The sequence below is a fragment of the Periplaneta americana genome, chromosome 9, assembly GCF_040183065.1.
Source record: "Periplaneta americana isolate PAMFEO1 chromosome 9, P.americana_PAMFEO1_priV1, whole genome shotgun sequence".
NCBI classification, from domain to species: Eukaryota; Metazoa; Arthropoda; class Insecta; order Blattodea; family Blattidae; genus Periplaneta; species Periplaneta americana.
Genome location: NC_091125.1, coordinates 117,558,364 through 117,583,154, shown reverse-complemented (window position 1 = coordinate 117,583,154; position 24,791 = coordinate 117,558,364). Strand labels below are relative to the sequence as shown.

Below are 24,791 nucleotides of genomic sequence, written 5' to 3'. Positions count from 1 at the left end.
ATTCTCTCCTGCGCTATTTGTATTGCACGTGCATGAAGTACGATGTGGCAATGTTGTACGCTGCCTTGCTCTCTCGATCTGTCTCTCTCGACGCAAACGCTAGCAGACAACCCGCCTTCCAAATTGCCGTGGACTCTAGTATAAATAAAGCAACTTTCAACTATGAAAGAAGTAACATTTCTGAACACTCAATATCCTTCCCTGCTACACTAGTAATCTGTTACATATAAGTGCTTTCAAAAAATAAACTGTAAAGAATGTTTCTCAGCTGTTATACATCTTAACATCATCATTATCTTCAAGTATTTCATTGTATTTCACATACTAAATTTCGAGAAAATATTTTATTATTAAAATGCACACTTTTTTTTTTTTACCTTGTGCGATTCTAATGGTGAATCTAACAACTTTTCTCCGAAGATTTCTCGACAATATTGTGCTATCTTTGCTTGCTGCCGAGGATTACAGTGATTTTCGAAAGAAAGAACCACAGGGTAGTCAGAAGTCTTGAATGCAGACTCTGCTATAGCTTCTATCACTTCCTGCAACAACACAAACAATTCATGTAATTCTACTAAGCACTTCACTGAAGCAAGATGGTTAAAGGAAATATAAATGTCATTAGCAATTGTAGCAGACTTTTAGTTTATGCATAAATGAAGACCAACAGCCGAAATGCGATTTATGAGAACTGCTGATTACTCCCTCCTTGACCATAAAAGAAATGACGACATTCTTAAAGAATTAAAAGTAGATTCAATTACCTAGTACATAGAACAATACAGACTGAACTGGAAAGAACATGTTGCCAGGATGCCCTCCAACCACTTGCCAAAACTGATCTTATGCTATACTCCAAGAGGCCGAAGAAACTTGGGAAGACCGAAAAAGCACTGAATAGAGACTGTAACATACCCCTAGGTCTAATAAGTGAAATGGTTATGATGATGATGATGATGATGATGATGATGATGATGATGATAAATGAAGACATTTAGTACACACGAAAATAATTTTGTAGAAACGGAGTGATTGTAACTTAAGTCCCTGGATATTAAACAATCTATGTGAAGGTTGATTAATAGGTTTCCTATTGAAAATTAAGTAATTTGTTCTCTGTTTAATTGATACCCATTTTCAATTTGTTCACCTCATACATGTACATCAGAAGGTACCATTATACACAGGCTATAGATCAGGGAGATTCTGAATGGACATGTTTCTACTGATTTTCTACTAGAGACTTTCACAACCAGTTTTACTTCCTTTTCAAACGAAAGTGTATTAACATTTTTACTCCTCTGGAAAATCTACAAACCTATGACACGTGGGTCCAGACACAGTACACTGTTCTTTCAACCAGATGAATCAGAATCAAATTGATAAGAAAAAAAAAATTAGGAAAGGATCTAAATAAGGTATGGGGAAAATTCTTGCAATGTCACTCAACTGAGACTGACCGTAAGTACAACTGTAATTGTGGGATTTTTAACACATACAAAAATGGACTCTTTATACAATATACGAGATAAAATTATGCATGAGAAAAATTATATTACAAAAGAATTTCGCAGAACTTGCCAAAAAACTCAGAGATTGATGCTTATATGTATTTTAAAAAAGATACAAATATGTAGATGACATCAACATTAACAATGATTCCATCAAAAAGATCTTAATTTTAAGAATTCATTGATGAAAATTATTTATGAAATATTGATTCGAATAGATCCAGTATGTATTCCATGAAATATTACTATTTCTCATTTTGATACGATAAAAAACCACTGATTACTGTTTAAAGGTCCTTCCTATAGTCCTTCCAAATAGATATTGTTAAAGCTTAAAGACAAACAAGTTATCTAACAGAATGTAAGTATGATAATTCTTATTACATATAAGTTGAGCTGTAAGCAAGGACAGTACTAGTACAGTGAATGTTTTTTAACTGACAATTTGAAATAATGTTTTCAAATTAAACTGAAAATTTGGTCCATAAAAAGTTTCTTTTTCTCATTTTCATTACAATTAGAAATCAATGAGTATTGTTTAACATCGTCCTTCCTATGATCCTAAATCAAACTGCTAGCTGCAGTCACAGACATTTGGGGGGGGGGGGGTAGGCAGTCTTGGATATCAACAGATTGTGTGACTGACTGAATAGCTATATGAGCTGCAAGACCATAACGTCTATTATGCAACATTACTCCTGCTCTTCCAGTCAAGTTAAATGACACAATAATCCCTTTTGCTTCCTGTGTTAAAAACCTTGGAGTTTACTTTGACACGCATTTAAACTGGAATTACCAAGTAACCCATATTATCAAAAAAGTGCTTTGCATACTACATTCCTTAAGCAGCATTCGAAAATTCCTCCCGCTATCACTCAAGAAAATACTAGTGGAAACACTAGTAATGCCCCACTTCGATTATTGTGGTTCTCTACTGACCGACCCCAATGTCAACCAGTCGCAAAGATTACAACGTGTTCATAATTCTTGTGTTCACTTCGTCTGCGATGTCTGTCGTGCTGACCACATTACCCCATCCTTCCAAACTCTAAACTGGCTATGGCTTAACGAACATAGAAATTTTCATTCTCTTGTTCTCCTTTTCCAAGTCCTTCACACCTCTACACCTACCTACCTTGCCTCCCGTTTCAGTTACCTGTCATCATATCATAATCTCTTCACATGCACGCAAAATAGCCTCATACTAGCCAAACCAACACATAAGACATCATCATATTCATCATCATACACAATCTCGCTCTCGCGCTTGTGGAATACCCTACCCAGTGACACAGAGACTGTCGGAATTTAGTAGCATTCAAAAGCAAACTTATTAAGCATTTTCTTACTGTGTAGAGTAAGTTTAATTTTTACTTAGTTAATAGAAAAAAAAATTCTCTCTTCTTAATTTTTACAATGAATTGTCTAGCTTTTATTAGTCTGTTAATCTTTTAGTACTTTGATTTTTATTGTATTTGTAAATTTAATATTAATTGTAATTGTATTCTTAATATTGTAGTTGTAATTCCCTGGCAGAGGGGAAGAGAAGGCCTGATGGCCTTATCTCTACCAAGTTAAATAAATAAATAAAAATAAATAAATAATGAATCAATTGTCTCACTCCAGAATTCGCCATACCATTGACTCTCCTCACCCACTGTTAAAAATATACATATACATTCCATATTTACATACAGAATTTGAGACTGATTACCTTTGCAGATATGTCAGGTACCAATGTGTAACCGTGAACAATGACAGGCTCCTCTGTTCGTCCATTCCAGAAGTCCAGCTCCACGCATCGACAGCCGGCAAGCAGGCACTGTCTGTATATTTCCACTGATGATTTACCCGTCAACTGATGGCCTACAACATCATGGAATATCTTTCAAGCTCTAGCATAACGACCAGGGAGAAGGGACATGGGCAGCAGCACTCACCTGTGAGATATGTGTTGTGCGAAGAATTGATGAAGTAATGTGGCAATGGCTGGTCCATGTCATCTGTGAGATCCAGTTTCGAGGGTGACACTATGGGATTGTCTTCACTCATCAGATACCTCAGGAAGCCGTCAAAACTGAACTGACCTGAAATTAAGACATTGCTCGTCCTACCAATCTATGAGCTGTTTTGCTTTATATATATTGTCACAAAGTTTGACAGACAAGCTCTTAGAAGAACTTGTTTAAGAAAAAAAAAAAAGTGAAAATGTCCAAAGAAACAGTCAGGTACAGTAGGTCTCACAGTTTTCAAGAAATAAAAATGCAAAAAATGCACTCTGATGTTACATTGGCTATCATGATGAGCAGTTTGAGATTCGCAGTACCTGCCGTTGCCTATCAAATCCTCAGCAAGCAGCATCCTTGATCTCATCATTTTCTAGACATCAAGGTGTAAAAAATAAGTGATAAATGAAGTACCAGTCAGTGACACAAAACTTTACGATTTGAGCCCAAATAGGACAATGATTAGAACTGAAAAATCACTGCATTAAAAGAATCGACATCTGTCATTCAGTCAGGTCATAGGGAGTGATACTGAAATGACAATGAGAGTGTGGAGTACAAACACTCATTCCAACCATATTGTGTCATACCTCGTTGTGCATTGTACTTGTTGGGTTCATACTGCTGAATAAGATCCTTGGCCCGGGAAGTATTGGCATATGGGTACAGAATTTCATTCAGTCGAGGATCTCGCTGTGTTTTGTTAAGAAATTCAACAAACTGAGCTGCTGACATAAGTCTTCGCTTAGAAGTTCCACCACACCTGAAACAATAAGATTCTACTACCATCACTTGTAATTTACTACAAAAGACAGTATGACTGAAAAGCTAAATGCATTGTTCTCGCTATTTGTGTGTGCATCCCTGGCTAACAGTCTATACACATGCATAACAGCTTTTTGAATGCTTTGTTTAATGTCTTTTTATACAATGCATTGTATGAGCAGTAAAAAGAAGAAAACCTAGTATGTAATGCAAATGAAAATATTAATTTTGTACATATAATCCGCATTTAAATCGGACTCTTTTTGCAAGAATTTTCTGTTCTTCATTCTTGATTACACTCCATATGTGTATCATCACCAGCCAGACATATTGAACAATTCAAGTGAACAAGCTCCCACTAAAGTTGATCTACGTACTACAAATGGGCAAAGTTACACATGAACTGCTGTGGACACTCAAAGCTCAGAATAGGTGCTGCAAAGGAGGAGGCACTAAATTGTTTTGACTAAGTTTTCTTAAATGTTGTATACAACATTAAATTTAATTTTTCTATCTGGTAATTTCTGTAAATATATGCTAAATTATTTCATTGAAGTGAGGTATGCTATATTCATGATTTTTTTTTACTCTGTTCCCAATGTTAATCCAAAGAGAGAATGCATTTAACTGTTTAACATATTCCCCACAAAAAATACACTTTCTTAAATATTCAAGGTCAGACATAACGTCTTGTGACCTTGGAATGAAAAATTCAATTTTAACTACTTTTAATTAAAACTCTGTTCCCTAAGATTCTACCTCAATTAGGAGCAAAGTTATGAATTTCTTTTGTAAAGCATGCAAGCAAAAATTTTAACATGTTGGCAACTCTGCTATTGAATTTCGTGCATCACTGGGCTACAATGTTTTTTTTTAATTGGGTTATTTTACGACGCTGCATCAACATCTAGGTTATTTAGCGTCTGAATGATATGAAGGTGATAATGCCGGTGAAATGAGTCCGGAGTCCAGCACCGAAAGTTACCCAGCATTTGCTCGTATTGAATTGAGGGAAAACCCCGGAAAAAACCTCAACCAGGTAACTTGCCCCGACCAGGATTCGAACCCGGGCCACCTGGTTTCGCAGCCAGACGCGCTGACCATTACTCCACAGGTGTGGACGCTAAAATGTTGGATGCATGTGTCACCCCATGCACTTTAACATCCTACTAAATTTCATATAGATCTACAGTAAATCTGAGATGGTTAGGTTGGAAGGTGTGTGGATTTGACACGGAACAACCTTATGCTCCGATACTTACAGTTCATCAAAAATTTTCTCAACTTCAACTCTGTGCGTAAGACTTTTGTAGAAGTTGAAGAAATCCTCGAACTGAAACTTCTGTAGACTTAATGCATCATTCTGAAAGAAGATAAAGGAAACATAAGCAACTGCAGAAAATAATTGAGGAAATCAACAGTTAAACATTTCAGTAGATTATCTTACTTTTCCAGATGGTAATCCTGATATATCTAGAGCTTTTTCAACCCGTTTTCGATCTTCCCTGTTCTGCGCAAACAACTTCACCACACTGGAACAAGAACCAGTCATTTTAATATTTAAGCAGCCACAATTTATGTAGACCCAAGTTCTAATACTACATTAAGAAAATTTCTTTGTTACTAGCAATGGAGTAGCATATTTTACAGGAATCCACTCTTGGATAAAGCACAATGGAAACTCAGTCATGTTTATCACACTACTCGCAAGTGGGTTTCTGGCTGTAATATAGCATTATTTTTCCAGACTTTATAAATAATTCGAAAGAAATTGCATAACACAGCAAAAATGTAACAAAATTGAAAGTTTCGGCAGGACCTATATATTTAGTTGGAATACAGAAAACGAATAAAATCAGTTGTATTACAAATTGTATTAATTCATGTGTAGTCACATTTAGGTATGCAGTAAGCCCTATTATTACCCGTTCTAGATTCCTGATGAGAGAATCTGACAACCCTGGCTTGAATGGGTGCTTTGGAATGTATTAACAGAACTATTTCTTTGTTATTTTGGGCCTCAGGATGATTTCTTTCAGTACAGTGGCTATTGCTAGTAATTAGCTTCACAGTTAGTAAAACCAGCGTCAAAAAACAACTATGAAACCACTAAGGTGACACCTTTATGCTATGAAGCTAGACGTCAAGAAAGGTATTCATTAATCATGTTTGGAGACACAGGTATACAAAAATTAAAACAAATGTGAACTACAAATTTATGTAAATATCCTTGTCACAGAATTATGCTGATATATGCTCAACAGTACGGGCAGATAATGCAAATGTTCTTCACTACACTCATTCCATCAGTATTACTATAATTATGTCAGCAGAAAACACCTGTCCCATTGTCAGCTGCTACACATTCCATAATTTATCCCACTCACAACAACATAGAACTCTCTAAGAAGCTGTTTGTATGGCTTAAGAGCTTCCAGTATTGATTTCTAATACCACTGTTTCACATTCCATGCTTCAGTGACAGTGAGATTGAAGGCGTGGGCAGCCTGGCAATTATTCCGTAGCAGATTGTATATGGTCTCTATTCTTTACTACTTCTAAATTTTTCCAATGGCATGATACTTGCTGTTTTAGATAATTTGCCTTCTAGCAACTCAAAACAAACGTTTACATATTGACAACATATCAATGTTGTGTTCTTTGAGTGTATCTGAATAAGAAATTGCTATTTGCATAATTTTCGGAATATAGTTGTGTCATGAATCTAGTAATATACGTAGCTACTACTATTATTCTTGGTTTACACAAGTTTTCTTTTAACTTCTTTCCTTTAGATTTATTTGGTAGTTATATTTTGTCTTATATTTTTGTTATGGAATGCTTTGTCATTGTTAATGGTAATTATTTTGCAGGGAGTGGTAAATTTGTCTGCAATTTCATTCCTCAGAAGTCACAGCTGCAATGAGATCCACTGGAAGCAATCTAAATCATTTTTATGTTTTATTAAGTATAGTTATGTTCCTAATTTATACTACTGCTCTGGACTGTATTTTGGAGTATCAAGTGTGGGTACTTTTTGAAAAGCTCTTAATAAGCATTATTCAAAAATAAAAAAGTTGGAGTTACTTCTGGTTAAACAGGAAGTATAAAAAAACTCGGTAATACTATTATTGAGTTCTTAGTATATGGTTATCCCCACACACCAAGTTTCATGTCACTGAACAACATGCTTCAAAAGTTATTTAGGTGGTGCGGGACTTTTAACTAACCCTGTATAGTGCATGCCACAGATGTTACAAAAACATTACTACATCAAAGGAAGGCAGTAAGATAATGCTAAACAAAAAATGGTAAAGAAACTTGTAGACATTTGTTTATTTAAACAAAAATAGTGACAGTGCATAATTTAAATATATATCACTCTACTTTAATTTATATTCCTAATAATTTACAGAATTATGAAACAAGGTCACGAACACATTCAATCAGTAGGCTATAAGAAATAAATCAGATGTTGATATACCACAATGTAGGCTCAACTGAAGTTTGAATACATGTTTTATTAATGAAATTAAATTTTATAATAATTATCTATATCAGTTAGAGATCTGCCAGACAGGATTTTTAAACAGGTTTATGCATGAATTGTTAATTGTAAGATCTTTCTACAGTATTAATAAATTTACTGAGCGTGAAATGGATTACATCTCGACGATGTCATTTTCAGCTTCTTATGTACTGATATCTGGCAAATAAAACATTATTATTATTAAACCTCCAATGGAACCAATAATAACAGTTAAAATATTTCCTCACTTTAAATTATGGAGTCTTGTTAATAAAGAATAGGTAGCTGAAAAAAAAAAAAAAACTTAATTAATTCACTTGCAAGTTTTTGAAAGACAGAAAAGTGGAAGAGTAACAGACGTTAGTGTAAGAAATTTTAGAGGAATTACAATATTAAAGAAGCAATATAAAAGGTACAGACAAAAGCATAATAATAGCATCAATGGCAAAATTTTTTAGTATTTTTAAGATAAGGCAATAATTTTATTTTAAACATTCTTTTTATAGTAGGGTATCACTCATTAAAAAGGCCGCACAATATGCAGCAACAAATGATCTGAGAAAACTGTGTAGTTGTAATTGTTGTTGCTGCTGAAAGAAGATGAAAAAATTTGGGAGGGAAAAAGAGGAGATAAAGGGGGAAAATAAGGAAAGGATAGAAAGGAAGGGAAAGGGGACAAAGAGGAGGAGTAATAGGAACAGGACGAGGAGTAGGTACTTTATATAACGACAGACTCAACTACAGAGTAATTCAACATCAAAATTCAACAAGGATGAGAAATGAAGAAATCACTAATAAATTTTTCCTAGAGCCTTGTATCAGGGCCAGGGCTGTTTCACGTGCTATAAATCTACGACACGGGACTCGATTCATAGCTTTACTTCCTTCCTGGAAGAATGTATAGTAGGGGATTTTATTGCCCTCAGCTGAATGTGAATCTGTAAATCTCAAATCCAACGGCAACCACCAAGAATGACTGTAAAGAGAGAGAGAGAAATGGAAGAGAAAGAAGAGAAGCAGGAAATGGAGAAGGAAGTAAAAGAGGAAAAGAACAACTTACTTTTTAATGGGAATTTTGCCAGTCTTATCCGTCAATAATGTGACCTTGGTGTGGGCCTTTTGCAGGAACATAATGGCTGGGCTGTTCAATTGCATCAAGTTGTACGCCAGCTTGAGGAGCTCGTCAGTCCATAGCTGAAACAGGTTAGCAATATTACTTAAAATTTAAAGACCCATACAAAGAAACCTTTCATCTGATTATTCTAAGTCAAAGGAATACAATGTAAAGAGTTTCATATAACAAAACGAACCATCACTTTATTTCTTCTGTTCTAAATTCTAAGATTATGTTTATTTCATTTTACAGTGGCGCAGCCAGAATTTGGTTCTTGGAAGGGAAAGGAGGGGACGAGAGTTGAAAAAAAAACTGACTATAATACATATGGTGACAAAACTTTAATGTGTCACTACTTATAATTATATTTTGAATGAAACAGAACTTCTCATTGGACTAAATAGATCCCCAATTAAAGCAAACAGAAATCCATTTGTTGCTCAGTCCACATGGACAGAAATGCACATATTATACTTTTTCAGGAAACAATGTAGTTATGCACATGTGCAATGCGTTATGACGACATGGCAGTACGGTACTATAGAAAAAAAGAAAAACTTTTCAGTTTATCTTTCAAACCATATATCATTTATTGTCTGATGCGTAAACATCAGATGTCAATTTTTCTCGCTGCTGTTCATTTAGTTGTATTTTACCCTTAGGACATAAGTTTTATTTCATCACATTTCTTCTTCTAATGTAGACTGGTTTACAATTTAACATGCTTGCTTTGGCAAAGGTGTACAGTGTTCTCGTACACAAAGAGTGCCTCTGCTTAGTCTTAGTCATAGTGTATAGTAGCACATTTGCTTTTTTGTATAGTGGTTACGGAATTAATGTGGCTTCAGAAAAGGCCCAAAGCATTTTAGTAAATTTATTTTACAGATCTAATTAAGTGTGTATTTTTAACGTGTTAAGATTTTATAAATATGGACTTTGAAATAATAAAAAATAACAGAGGACAAGATACGGAAGTTTACAGTGAAATATACCATAAGAAAAAGAAACTTTTAACCATTAATAAAACAGAGTGTCATAAATTTGAGAACAAAAAATTCGTACAACATTGAAAAGAAAGGCAACAGGTCATTTACATGCAAAATTCTTAAAGTTGATTAGGGCTGAAATTAAATTTAAAATATGCGATCCCCCCCCCCCTCCCGAATTTAATCAGTTTAGGCAGGAAATTTATAGAAAACCTGCCGAAAATGTAGTTACACACATTGGAGAACAGTTCTTATGTGGATGAAAACAGTAAAATCGTCTTAACTTGTAAAAAAAATCTAACTTTTCTCTCGAATATTGAATTAATAATTGCTTTGACTGATGGTACTTAAATAATAATTTAGACATCATCTCACAATTCGTGAGCTGCCACAAGGGACAAAGAGTACTTAACCATATAAATGTTTACAAGTTCATTAAACCATTGATTTTGTTTTGACAATGAAACTCCTACAAGTACATAGCTGCAAATACATTTTTAGATTAGTGGAAATATATCTAGTTTTAGAGAGAGAGGTAAGTGTTACATAAAAAAGTAAAGAATGCTACTGAACTTAGTTTCATTTCGAATATAGGTGATGCTTCAGGAGAACAATTGATACTTTCAATGCAGCTAAGGTTACAATCGAAATAATAGATGTAGGTATTCCAAGCCTCTTAAACACATCTTTCATGAAGAGAGTAGCGGTACCTCTTGCTCCAACCAGAAGTCCGATTACTTCAAATTCTTTTAGCCAGTACTTTTGGAGGTAATAGGGAATGGTAGGATTGTAGATATTCTTTTTTTCCTTATCCACTTCTGCTGGCTGTTCCTCATTCGTTTCGAAATGCACAGTGGGATCAATTATGAATCCAGATCTTGTAGATTCCTTGAAAGCTATTATATCTATGTGCCGTGTACTGCCAGTACTTCTTCAAAGGTGTTGTAATCAGCATCTTTAAGAGCAGTGGCTATAACTGATCGTACTTGGTGGTGTCTAGCATTTCGCAGAGCTTCACCATGTGGACAGGATCCCAGGACATGTGCAAGAGTTTCAACCTCGTTGTGGCAATGCCTACAACGGTTGTCCTGAGATCTTCCTGGCACAGCATGTACTGCAGCAACATTTCCAATCATTTTTTTTTTATTTTATTGGGTTATTTTACGACGCTGTATCAACATCTAGGTTATTTAGCGTCTCCAAGCATTTATTGCTCACAACCATTTCTATCAAATGTACACCATACATTCGTTTGTTAATACTTTCAATATTCCTGTGGTTGCTTGTTTTTCGGCAAATGCTAATACCGAAACATATACCATGTGGTCCTTCCTGAAGAAATTATATCTCCAAATACGTGGAAAGTAGTTAATCATTTCAAAGCTTTTGTTAGATTATGAAATAGCATCACACAATGCTGCCAGAATTAATTTTCCCAATGTTAGATTACACTTTCACTTAGGACAGTGTTTAATTAGGAAATTTAAAGGAAATAGTATATCAAACCAGGAGCTCCGAAAAAAAAAAATTCTGAAATTCGAAAGTGGTTAAACACTTTTATTTTTTAGTCTTTCCTTTTTACTGCTATAAAAGGTATCAGATGCTTTTGCAGAACTAATATCAGAGGCCTCTCAGTGAATGTTTTGAATTATCTCATATTCTGAAAAACTATACCGAAACATCAACCCTTCTCTCCTGAATTATGGGCTGAAGCACCACAGTTTCGAACTGACCAAACTACAGATGTGGCAGAATGTTACCACAATGGATTGCAACATAAATTTTGTAAGACATATCCACCTATCTTCATGGTCATAGACGCATTAAAATAAAACATACACTATATGAGGTGCTAAAATGCGAGAAATAGAAACGGGAAGGACACTAAAAAAACAAACAAAAACAAAGCAGAATGGATAAACATTTAAGGAACTACTCATTTTGAATGCACAATATACTTCGAATAGGTGATATTTCATATAGTAAGGTACTTGAGGAGCATGGGATATCAATAATAGCTGAGCACAGATTAAAATTTTTATTACAGTGTTGTTGTTGGACAAAATTAAAAATATCTGTGTGTTGAAATAAAATAAATAAAGTGCGAGGAAATGACCGATGACCACGTTTCTTTCACTGTAGCTACTTTTAAGCCAGACATGGTGTTCAAAGCTTCTGTATTTCTTAGCTAGTTCCTTGAGATATAATTTTCATTCACAAAAATTTTCTCATTTATGTATGTACATGATAGCCAGTACATTAAGGCGCTTCTCCCCTGTGCTGTTCCTAAGGTAGGCCTACATTTTCTTAGTGATGAAAATGACCTTTCATAAGTATGAGAAGTTACAGGGAGAGTCGCCATTATTGTGAACAGGTTATGTATTGACGGCCTCCGTGGTCTGTTGGTCAGCATTCTGGCTTCCAGATCAGGAGGTCCTGGGTTGGATTCCTGGGCTTGGCTCTTGGTGAATTTTTCTTGAAGAAGAAAAATTAGCTGGGTGTCTAGAGTCTGGAAATTTGTGTGATTGTGAGAGTGCTGGGTTAATATTAATTAGCCAATCATAAAAAATATAAAAAAAATACAATATATCAGGACTGTCGCTGAGCAGTAACCTAAACACACGTGTCAGCATCACATTGTTGACAAGTAACTCCATCTGTCAGCACAATAATAAAGCACTAATAGAGGCTATAGCGTTACCAAGAACGGAAAAAAAAGTTATGTATTAGTGAAAGTAAGTCATTATTAGAAAGTTGTAGAGCTTCAAAAGCATTTCTTTTTTTTCTGGGGAGCTCTGGGCGAGGGGATTTACCCCCAAACGCTTCCCTCGCTGCGGCAGTGCATTTTACATGGTCATCAGTCTGAGCACGAGTATTATTTTACTGAAAGCATAAATTTAACATGTTAGTCTAAAGAATCTCGAAATCTCAAATTGTGTGTGCTGAATTTGGCAGGTGGTGGATAAAAGTCTTCCTTCGGCAATACACCTGAACCACTCTCAACTAACTCTAATACACTCCGTCTCATTTCTCGTATAAAGTGCGATGTACTAACAGAATTATTTCAGAAAGTGAAGAACAGTACGTGAAATTCAGTGAGAGCATGAAAACGTCCAAAATTACAATAACAAGCCTGAATATGATGACAAAAGCACAGAAAGTGTTTCTGCAAGCTGAAGTGTAAAAAGAATTTTTAAGAACTACGTACAACGGTGCAAAAATGATCACCTACAAACCTAATTCTTTCAACTAGAAGGTACTTGGTTCTGGAGAACAATCACCTCAAATTGATTGGTGATGAAAAGGTTGTCAGCAACACCTAAGAGTGTGAATTGCAAGAGCAACTAATTATTTTAACAATAATTTATTCCTTCCTATCAGAATTAAATGGAATAAGTTGTGAACCAACGAATTTTCACTTCATCAGCCATCATTGAGGAAACCTGAAAATCAGAAATTAAAAATTAAAGCTGTGATGCGACAGTCTATGAAAGGCCAAGACTGACCTCCAGCTGCTGGCCTCATGTCCATATACCTCAGCAGAGGTAAACGATCATTAACTAGAATGAAGGTACAGTGAGGTTAACATGATGATCCCCCCTAGTCATTATAGCTTGTTTCCGTAACAGGATTTTTATACCTATTGTAGCTCCCCAAATTCATCATGGTGCAGGGTGGTCGAAATTTTTGAAGAAAAAATTACTTCCCCACGAAGACTCAAACTAGTGCGCATTCTATAATACAAGTTCTTTCAGAACCTGGGTGTAAATACAAAATACATTTTATAAAGAGGTGTTCTATTACAATAAATTAGTCTATGCTTTTTCGAAGATTTTACATACATTCATTATACATTTTATTGTAGGCCTATATCTACACAACACTAATATTTTTTATCGATCTCTGTCTTTTACGATCTCAGACTTGTTAAGGAGCAGTATTATGTTTTAGGAAAACAATCCGAAATAAAAATCATCCTTTCATACTTCATGTTTACATAAATTTGACAATCCTATCATTTTCGCTTTCTGTAATGTGTGAGTAAAAGATAAAACATTCATTTAAAGACTACTGCAGAGTATTTGTGTACGTCTCCATTTGTCACTTGTCATCAGTCATCTTTCGAAAACAATATTGGAAGTAGTCCTTAATTTTCTTTAGAAATACCACTGTTGAAAGTATTACTTTCTCCAATTCATCTATATTTAAAGAAATTCGAACAGTGTTAATCGATGTTTTCAATGTATGGTGTGTAAAAAGAGTATTTTAGATGATAAAAAATTTATAACACAGAACACAAAGAATAAAATGAACTCAATACTCAGTGCTCAGCACACTATGTCATATTCATTACATATCATCAAATAAAGGGACGCAAGGACAAATAATCTGAAATAGGATATGTTACAAAAGCACAGAAATCATGTGATTTGCTGAATGGGCCACAATGCTATGTTTACAGAATGGCCATTTACATTTTAGCGAAAAATAATAATACGACATACTGGAGATGGAAAAAGTTACAAAGAACTTCGTTGCTTATATACCAGACAAGTACTATAATTTAAATGCAATGATCCACTTTTTACAACTTCAGAGTAATTTAAAATCTTATCTGCATCGAAACTCACCTGTGCAATTTCCTTCTTTGTACAACAGAAGTTGATGAATGTGATGTTGACAAAGTCAGAACCGCAGCAAACAGTAACAGTCTTCTCCTCTAGGGTGTCCTGTGAGCCCATTGTCACTATCTGTCGTAACTTAGAGTCCTTCGGAACCTTGGCATATTTCCCTGTTCTTGTGTCCCGGATTGTGGCTATGTCCAGCATATCCATCTCCTACAAAACAGAAGTGGACATAAATAAAACAATGATTCAGATAGAACTCTCTCTCTCTCACACACACATATATATATATGAAGATATTTCTTCAAACGACAGTCTCCACGTGTAAAGACAATGCCAGAAATAGAAGATTGGAATGCTTGAAAGAAGATTCCCCATACATATTATGTATGAAGGCAGTGCTGGAAAACAGAAGTGTGCATCAATGAAGTGCTTGAAATAGAAGCCTACGTGGACAAAGGTTGTGCTTTAAAGAAGTCTACATGGGCCAAAACTGCACTTGAAACAAACCTGCGTGGGCCAAGGCTGTGCTTGAAACAAGTTTGCGTGGATCAAGGCAGTAATTGAAACAAGGCTGGTGGACCAGGGCTATGCTTGAAACAAGCCTGTGTTGATCAAGGCTATGGTTGAAAGAAGCCTGCGTGGGCGAAGGGTGTGCTTGAAACAAGCCTGTGTGGGTCAAGGCTGTGTTTGAAACAAGCCTGTGTGGGCCAAGGCTGTGCTTGAAACAAGCCTGCGTGGGCCAAGGCTGTGCTTGAAACAAGCCTGCGTGGGCCAAGGCTGTGCTTGAAACAAGTTTGAGTGGATCAAGGCAGTAATTGAAACAAGGTTGCATGGACAAGGGCTATGCTTGAAACAAGCCTGTGTTGACCAAGGCTATAGTTGAAGGAAGCCTGTGTGGGCAAAAGCTGAGCTTGAAACAAACCTGCGTGGGCAAAGGCTGTGCTTAAAACAAGCCTTCGTAGGCCAAGGCTGTGCTTAAAACAAGCCTGTGTGGGCCAAGGCTGTGCTTGAAATAAGCCTACGTGGGTCAAGGCTGTGCTTGAAACAAGCTTGCATGGGCAAAGGCTGTGCTTAAAACAAGTCTGTATGGGTGAAGGTTGTGCTTGAAACAAGCCTGCGTGGGCCATGGCTGTGTTTGAAACAAGCCTGCATGGACCAAGGCTGTCACAAGTTTGCAAGGCCAAAGGCTGTGCTTGAAATAGAAGCTTGCGTCGGTCAAGGCTGTGCTTGAAACAGAAGCTTGCGTCGGTCAAAGCTGTGCTTGAAACAAGTCTACATCGGCAAACACTGCGCTTGAAACAAGCCTGTGTTGGTCAAGGCTGTGCTTGAAACAAGCCTGAGTTGGTCAAGGCTGTGCTTGAAACAAGCCTGGGTGGGCAAAAGTTGTGTTTGAAACAAACCTGCGTGGGTCAAGGCTGTGCTTGGAATAAGCTTGTGTGGATCAAGGCTGTGCTTGAAACAAGCCTGCATGGGCAAAAGTTGTCTTTGAAAGAAGCCTATGTGGGTCAAGGCTGTACTTGAAACAAGCCTGCATGGACCAAGGTTGTGCTTGAAACGAGCCTGGGTGGGCAAAAGTTGTGTTTGAAACAAGATTGCATGGGTCAAGGATGTGCTTGAAACAAGTCTGTGTGGGTCAAGGCTGTGCTTGGAATAAGCTTGCGTGGATCAAGGCTGTACTTGAAACAAGCCTGCGTGGGCATAAGTTGTGTTTGAAAGAAGCCTGCGTGGGTCAAGGCTGTACTTGAAACAAGCCTGCATGGAACAAGGTTGTGCTTGAAACGAGCCTGCGAGAATGAAGGCTGTGCTACGTTTGTGAAGTGCATTACAAAATCTCGGAACTTCCCAACCTTGTATCGTAATATACTATTGTAACAATGCTTATATACCAAGATAGTTATTGAACTGTTTTTCAAGTGTTGTGTTTTACTTCTGATCTATGTAAATAGTGTAATGAAATTCCTTCTGTGTCACTTTCACTATCAGATGTCTATAATATTAAAATTATGGGAAATGAGTATCATCAATCTAGTTTCATTTTAAATCTAGAAATAGGTCTATGACGTTTAAGATCTCTACTTATATTGTACTTTTGGCCAAACATAATTGAGCTCATGTGTTAAGGGTCATTGCCATTGATTTTATGATTTTTTTCGTTGAAGAGGTCCATTATGGCTTGTATAATTTACATCCTAGAGTTATATGATTATATAGTTAATTGTTCCCATCTCTCCACATGCGCCTCTACCCATAGGAAATCAAGTACTCTAATTTAATGTAAACAGGTCGAAGATAAGGCCACATGAAATTTAAGATTGCAGATTAACAAAATCTCTTGGCGTGCAGCAGAATACTCGGTAAATAGAAATGCGGCCTTTTACAGCCGGTCCGGTAGTTTTGATAGACTATGAAAACAGGGTATTTTGGCAGTATTGGTCAGAAAAGGAACTTGGATGCATATATAGAAACCAAAGTATTATTTTTTAAATTAAGCGTTACTGAATCATGTAACAACCAACGAAATGCCTTTATAGAATCCTCAAATAGGGCTGTAAGTTATGAGTACTGGTGTGAATGGTAATTTGGGCATATATGTAAGATATCAAATATAGCTATATTTAGCTAGAACTTCCAGACGTGTGGAAAGAATTTGTGGTACTTCTTTTAAATAATCACATTTTTTTTGTACTAGTGTTCTCCAGCTTGGGGGTTGGGCGAAGGGCTAACAACCCATCACCGTAAAAAACAGCTTCTTACGAATCCTTCAAATAAAAATGCATATGGAGTGTTAGTTGGGAGGCCGGAGGGAAAAAGACCTTTAGGGAGGCCGAGACGTAGATGGGAAGATAAGGCCGTGGGATATGATGATAGAGAATGGATTAATCTTGCTCAGAGGATAGGGACCAATGGCGGGCTTATGTGAGGGCGGTAATGAACCTCCGGGTTCCTTAAAAGCCAGTAAGTAAGTAAGTACTAGTGTTCTCTTATTAGAAACAAATTGTATACTAAGTGTTACTATTGGAAAAGCATATTATAGCTTAAATTATATGAATTAATCTTAAATGTAATTTAATTAGAAATGAGATCAGCGTTAAATATGTAGGCCTAAATTGTAAGAAATGATGCTTTTGGTAGTCACATAAGTGTTTGATTATTGTAATCTATATGATTAGATTGGATTTTATTATATTTTCAATCTCAGCCAAGTAATGTGATTGAATATTCAAATTAACTTAATTATAATTTTGAATTTACTGTCCAGTTGACTTACTTACATTTTTTAAAGTAATAACTTGGTGTTCAGTTGCCACTGCGTTATTACGTAATATTTTTTTTGTGTTTGGCTTCCTCCTTGTTATGGTTTTTGTATCGTACAGTTCCCACACTTCAGACTGAGGACGCATTCTGACAACCTTCACTTGAACACTGAGGTACTCCCGCCTACGTAACTTTTAGATGTCTGAGTTAAAGTGTTAAACAGTCTCTTTAAGGCCAAATTTCCATGTTCAAGATGAGAATTGAACCCGGGACCTCTTGATTTGTAGTCACGAATGCTGACTGCTAGACCACGAAGCCGTAAGTTAGGCCTATAGAATCTGCTGCCGATTATATCGTCATTTTGAATATAACTGATATAGTAACGGTTAGCATGTCTGACTGTGAAACAAGCGAGCACGAATTCAAATCTTGGTTGGGATAAGTTACCTGGTTGAAGTTTCCTTTCGGGGTTTCCCCTCAACCCATTAAGAGCAAATACTGGGTAAATTTCGGCGCTGGACCCTGGACGCACTTCGCTGTCATCACTTTCATTTTCACTCAGACACTAGATAATCATCGCAGTTAATAAAGCGTCGTAAAATAAACACATTAAAAGTAGCATTATAGATAACATCGCCTGTTGTTTATGCAACTAGCAGAACCTAGGTGTATCTATTCCACAAATGCTGTTAGGGAAACTGCAGTATTCTAGACTGTAATTTCGTATTCTATAGTAATCTACCGCAAATTTTTAACTATACTGGTAAATCAAGGACATCTTGGTTGGTTTAACTGTCTTGATGTTTTTGACGTCTTTAAAATCAGACCGATACAGGACGGACGGAAACGGCGATGTAAGTTTGCAAGGTGATCCATTCCGACAGCATAACTTCGTGGCTAATAACACGATTGAAATAAATGTGGTCTCGTACGGTCGGGTATACTACTCAGATGCGAGTATGAACTTGGAGTGGGGGAGATGCGGCGACTGACGACCATTTTGGACGTGCGCGAAAATTTTCAGTAGCTTATTATCTCGCGACTCCGATGTGCCAGCGCCAATGTCCCCGACACAGCCACATCAATTTTTGTAATATTCTGGTGTATCAAGTCCTGATTATCTGAAAGAGCGGCCGCTTCTGTACACATTATTTTCCGACTGTGAGATGATGATAGTAATAATAATATATTTATTTCACCCATACTTAAAAGAATATTATCTACTTTCACGAGGCTAGAGCACAAACAGTGAATGATTGCTAATGAAGTACGTCGTACGAGGATGTGCAAGTCTTGTAATTAGTAAGTAGCCAACTCTCTGATTACATACGTAGGCCCTGTATACGAACTTGAAAGTGTGCACATCACGTCGTAAATTATGCGCAGGAGTTGCTCGTTGCGATAGATGGGCTAGAGTTTGATTCCTTGCAGATTCTACAGATAAAAATGCTGTGGACAGTTTTGTTCTATTACTTCTATCTATCTAGTCATTTTCTTCGTATCATTACTCAGTAAATAATTAGCCTAATTAGCCTTATCTCACAAATATTAAGACATATCCCTTACCTTTTATATTAACAGATGGGACCGCTGCTACTTCCGTCTCATCAGCTATAACACTAGTTACCATCGCCTCAAAATTCAATTGGTTCAAATAAAAATTTAATGTTATTAAAAACTGTCATAGCGTAAGGACGCACTGCTTGAATTATATACACACGGTGTCCGGGATGAAAATCACAGACAAGAAAGGTTTATAACTCAGTAACTAAGAAAATGTCTAAATGCAGGGGACAGAGGAACTTGCCAAGTTTTATGGTGGCAATACTGTATTTACTTTCCTTCTGATTTCCACTGGATGTTCATTATTGTTAAGTTTTATGTTAGTAAGCGACACTGTTATTCCATTCACTGTTGCTGACAGAATAGCATCTGGACGTCTGCCGAGCCACACTAGGAGTACAATATTTTGAGATTTGGAGCCAGAACATCGACCGTTCATTTGTAACCTTTTGACTGCAAACCCAGTATTCTCCAATCTTCCTTCGTTTCCGCCTTCCTCTTAAGTCTCCGCATACGATCCACACATCTTAATGTTGATCTATTATATCTGATGTCTGAAATATATATGAAATCATTTACTATACAACAAAATAGGAAGATAGTTTCATTCTTTGAATAGTGGTTGTAGTGATGGTTGGGTTAGTAGTACAGTTTAGTAGAAGCAGTAACAGCATTATTTCAGCATCGAAATGCACCTGGGCGAGAAATGACCTACAAATTTTGCCTGCAGCATTTTTATCTGGGACAGAGTTCTTTTCCTATCGTAAATCTACGATATGAAACCCATAGTTTTACTTTTAAAGGAAACCATGCTAAACATTTTATCCGCCTTTAAAATTCATAGTCTTCGTCCGGTTTGGGCTCGCGAACTTTGTATTCAACGGCAAGCATAGTAACCACTAGACCACCATGGGCAATTTGTATTGTGTATTGATAGTGACTAATTTACAATTTACAAATTGTACGGCGTAAGTGCATTTAAGTAAGCAACAATGTCATTCATACCGTTTGTGGAAATTCACTCAAGCATCTTTTCTTTGTTGTACTTATTCTGAGTTGGTGTGCCAGCAGTCCGAGTGTTAAGTGCATGATTTTGTTGTATTTTTGTGTGCGGTATGTATGAGTGCGTTCATTCGTGATGCTTCCTGAAAATTTACTGAAAGCTGTAGTCTTTAACAGAATAGAGAACATTTCTTACGCACAAGAGCATAGTGTAAGGCTGTCAAAATAAAGATATGGTGCTATCAAAAACCCTGACTACAGTACTAGGCTCAAAGGAAAGAAGGTTTTTGTGCTTAGGAAGTGTGTCTTGCTTGAACCTGGATCTTACAAACTCACAGTCTGTACACTAAGATTTTGTCCAGTAACCTCATGTGATGCTGAACGATCATTTTCAGCATTAAAGAAATATCCTTGTAAACAGCAGACGAAGTATGACAACAGAAAACCTTGAAAAGTTGTTGTGGTTTGCAACTAGAAAAAGTAAGATAAACAAAGATATAACTGTAGGTACATATTGAACCTTAATGCCAAATAAAAAAAAAAAAAAAAAAAAAAAAAACATATATACCTACCCGAGATATCATTCGCATTTTGTTTTTTAGAAAGATAGTAGACCCTAAAAATATTTTAGTATGTATATTTCAGGCTTTGTTTATGAATATAAATCCTGGCCTTAACAATGAGTATCATTCTAGGATAAATCAACTCGAAAATACTGAATATAAATGAATCCGTTCAATAGTTTGAGAAATTTCTGTACAGACGCACATGGCATATCGAAAGCCATTTTTCAGTATTGGGAAACATGTAAAGCCGTGAAAATATAGATTTTTTTCGGCATTGCAATAATCTCTCTACACTTCTTATAATAAGAAAGTACAAAACACAATACACACAAAAAAAGCATGTAAATACAAACATATAGACATACGAGTATATAAAAATACACACAACCTACATAAAAAACATACATACACTTTGTTGTCGTAAAGCGTTTTATTAGGCCTATGTAACGACGCAGGTGAGGATGAACTTGATGGCGAGATACGGCTTAGCCCACTTTTGAACTCATATCTTCAAACAATTCACAATCTATGGTACTCACATCATCTGCCCTGGAGCACAAGAGTGGGATGTTGCAGCAAGGCTGCCGCCAAAAGGTTACTCTGATCTAATTTCACACATCACAAATAAATCATGAGATCTTTCAGACTATTTGACAGTTCTGATTCACTTCCAACAGACTTGCCACACTTTTATCTCGATGTAATAAACATTCCTCAGGCGCTCCGCAAGACCAACGGCTGGTGTCAGCTCTCCCAGCGAGACTAGGTGGAATTTTTGGTAGATAACACGATGTAGGGGAAGGTTTTCTTAAAGGTTTTCTCTTTTCATCAACCAATCATTTCTAACATGCACAGAGAAACGTCCACATTGGGATATAGGCCTTCGACTTGGAGCTCTTTCTGGCTAATAAAATCACTAAGTTCTAATGATGTGCTTATTTCTTAGGTTTTTGACACAAGATCAGCATGTAAGTGAAGGCATTCATCGACGTTGTCTAGCGTCGGTGGAATTGAGGACAGAGATATTTGGCGATATGAGTCCGAAGATAGTTGGGGAAAACCTAGGAAAAAACCCAACCAGATAACTTTGCAAGTGGGATTCGAACATACGCTTGAGAAGGGTCTCATTACAAATTGGCAGTGATCCTAATTGTGCTACTTGCATACTATTTTTTTTGACGGGACAAATTTATGCGTCTGGCGAAGTTAATAGTCGAAATGCGCATTACTGGTCCCCTGATAATCATCACTGGTTTCAGAATAGCAATGAGCAGGGTGGTGAACGTTTTGATGGTATGGTGTTGTGTATGGGAAGACTGACTAGCACATTCTCTTTGATACAACAGATTTTCAAGGCGTTTCCAAGCATCCTGAATCCTGAGGGGGAGTATCCAACCTGGTTTTAACAGGACGGGGCTCCTGCTCATTATGCTACTGACGTCAGATTGTATCTGGACCACAGTTTCCTGAACGATGTATTGGTCGACGTGGACGTATCGAATAACCCCCACGTAGTCCTGACCTCTAGTCTCTTGATTTTTATTTAAATCTTTTAAAGTACATTGTGCATGTAGAAAGGGTAGCGTCACATGGTCATCTGGAAACAAGAACCGCAGCTGCTTGCAAAGAAGTAACACCTAACATCTTACGACGTGTCCTCATATGTTTGAATATGTGTATACAAAAAATGGTCAACGCTTCGAAACTCTAAACTTCAATTTTCCCTATGGTGCATGACTTATGGGATACCTTGTATGTTGCTCGTATAATACTGTATACTAATGGTAGTCAATCTATGACATGCGTACCCCCAGGGATGCGGATCCCACTGACTACGTGTGTAAAATTGCTGGCATTTTATTATACTCATTGATAATTATTGCAGTTTACAATGGTAAGCTAATTTACTAGGAGACGTCGCTGCACATGTGCCAGTTTTACACTAAACCTATACTTAATGTATGTGAGGTTAACCAAAATCCTAAACTAACCTAATCACAGATTCAGGAAAGAATAGGTTAGGTTAGGTTAGGTTACTTTAGGGTTTTACTATACTTGCATACATTAAGTTTAGCTTTAGTGTAAAAACGGCCTATGTGCAACGACATCTCCTATATAGTATATATAGTATAGTAAATTACCTATATTTTCTTTTACAACTCTTGCTTTTCCTAGCTTCAATAACATTTTAGATAACTCATTACTATTACTATTCCATCGGTAACTATTGTATAATAATAATAATAATAATAATAATAATAATAATAATAATAATAATAATAATAATAATAATAATAATAATAATTTATTTTGCATACATCAATCACAGTCTTGTGTTATTTATTTTATAACTGCAATGTAGTTTGGGGTTACGAAGGTAAAAAAAAAAATGTTATTTCGAGGGTACGCTACAAACTAGATTGAAAACCACAGGTATATACAGCTCTTTTAGCCATCCGCAGACAATATCGTATTTAGAGTCAAATCAGGTAAAACGCAGTTCTTATTTAAAACTTTCAACCAATCTCTTATAGGCAAAATATACAAATTGAAAGTTATAGATGAACGAGGCCACATGCATGTACAGTAAACAGGCTTACATAAAAACTTTGAATTATCATCTTGAACGCGTGTTACTTCTCTGACATGTTTGTGATGCGGGTGGAGTACTTGATTACGAAAACAGAGTGAGATAAAATAGCAGCCTGGCCATGAAGAGTTAAGAGTAACAAACGTGAGTCTGGCACGTAGTTCAGAGACTTTCATCTGCCAAAATTATTTCATTCAATTAATTAGACATATAATTCGAAAATTTCGGGTAACTTTACATTTTAGCTCAGTGGTGGTGGCGGCGTTGCAGTAGTAAACAGTTTCCATTTAGAGACGATGAAATGAGATAAAGGCAGTGAGAACCATATTTTCTTCGGAAAAAAACACGGCATTTTTATGTAAACGTGGAATATTTTCTTAATTTAATTCAAGAGAGAACCAATATAACAGACTTTATTTACAGTACATGAAGTAACTTTTCCTTTCGAATGCTATTTACCTTCTGTAAAGAAGTTCTACTTTTAACGTGCCAAACGTGTCAAAATAGTGAAACGGAAAGAATGACGTGATGACTGATGTAACAGATTTTCGCGAAATAGGTCTACTGCTATTTGTCACTTCCAACCACAATTACCGGTACTACAGTACCGCCATGTCAGTTCGATTTTGAACGGTGCCTACAGTTTAAAAGGGTCATTAAATGAAGAGCTACCTTCTAAAACTGCCTTTAATGGGTTGCTGTTCGCTCTTCACTGTGAGATGTTCATCTGACCTTTGTGATGACTAAAACCACTACAAGGTCAAATTTACGAGGTTCACAGAGGTGAGAGGAGGCGGAAGAGCACACAACCTGTACATTACATTTATATTTTGTTCAGAGTGACCTTCGGCATAAAAAAAACAATGTGGAAGTTCTGAAATGAATATATTATTCTTAGGCATGAGTAATTTTAAATTCCAACGCGTTAATACGGAGTTGTATATGCGTGAGATTCACTCAACAGAAAGTCCGTATCACAGAAATCTAAACAGTCTACAACTACCGTTTACTCTATCAACATTCCACCATTGCTCAATCAATCATCACATTGGTGCGCTGTATATCAATTTCCATCGTATATTAATCAAGGGCAATGCTCTGCGGCAATGAGTCTGCGTGTTTCCCCTAGTAAGGGACATTGAGTAAATGACGCACAAGTACCTGCCATTGGAAGAAAAAAAAAAACTGTGTCACAGGTTCAGACACATCCAACGTTTCTGAACGACTGACTTCAGCATCAGAGACAAATAATGAAATAGGGCTGCCCGACATCGAG

At 36.5% G+C, this 24,791-nt stretch overlaps 1 protein-coding gene across 3 annotated transcripts in view; it reads right to left on the bottom strand.

The window, feature by feature from the left end:
• Plc21C (Phospholipase C at 21C) overlaps positions 1-24,791 on the bottom strand; it is a 139,609-nt gene that overhangs the window by 49,509 nt on the left and 65,309 nt on the right. For all 3 annotated transcript variants that reach the window (XR_011333990.1, XM_069835695.1, XM_069835696.1), the window contains exons 3-10: positions 14,543-14,749; positions 8,872-9,005; positions 5,730-5,814; positions 5,545-5,645; positions 4,108-4,280; positions 3,452-3,598; positions 3,226-3,377; positions 378-542 (exon numbers count right to left, since the gene is read on the bottom strand). Coding sequence is in view for 2 of the 3 variants with exons in the window: in XM_069835695.1 (XP_069691796.1) it covers positions 378-542; positions 3,226-3,377; positions 3,452-3,598; positions 4,108-4,280; positions 5,545-5,645; positions 5,730-5,814; positions 8,872-9,005; positions 14,543-14,749 (1,164 nt within the window). In the remaining variant the exon portion in view is untranslated. The remainder of the gene's footprint in view (positions 1-377; positions 543-3,225; positions 3,378-3,451; positions 3,599-4,107; positions 4,281-5,544; positions 5,646-5,729; positions 5,815-8,871; positions 9,006-14,542; positions 14,750-24,791) is intronic.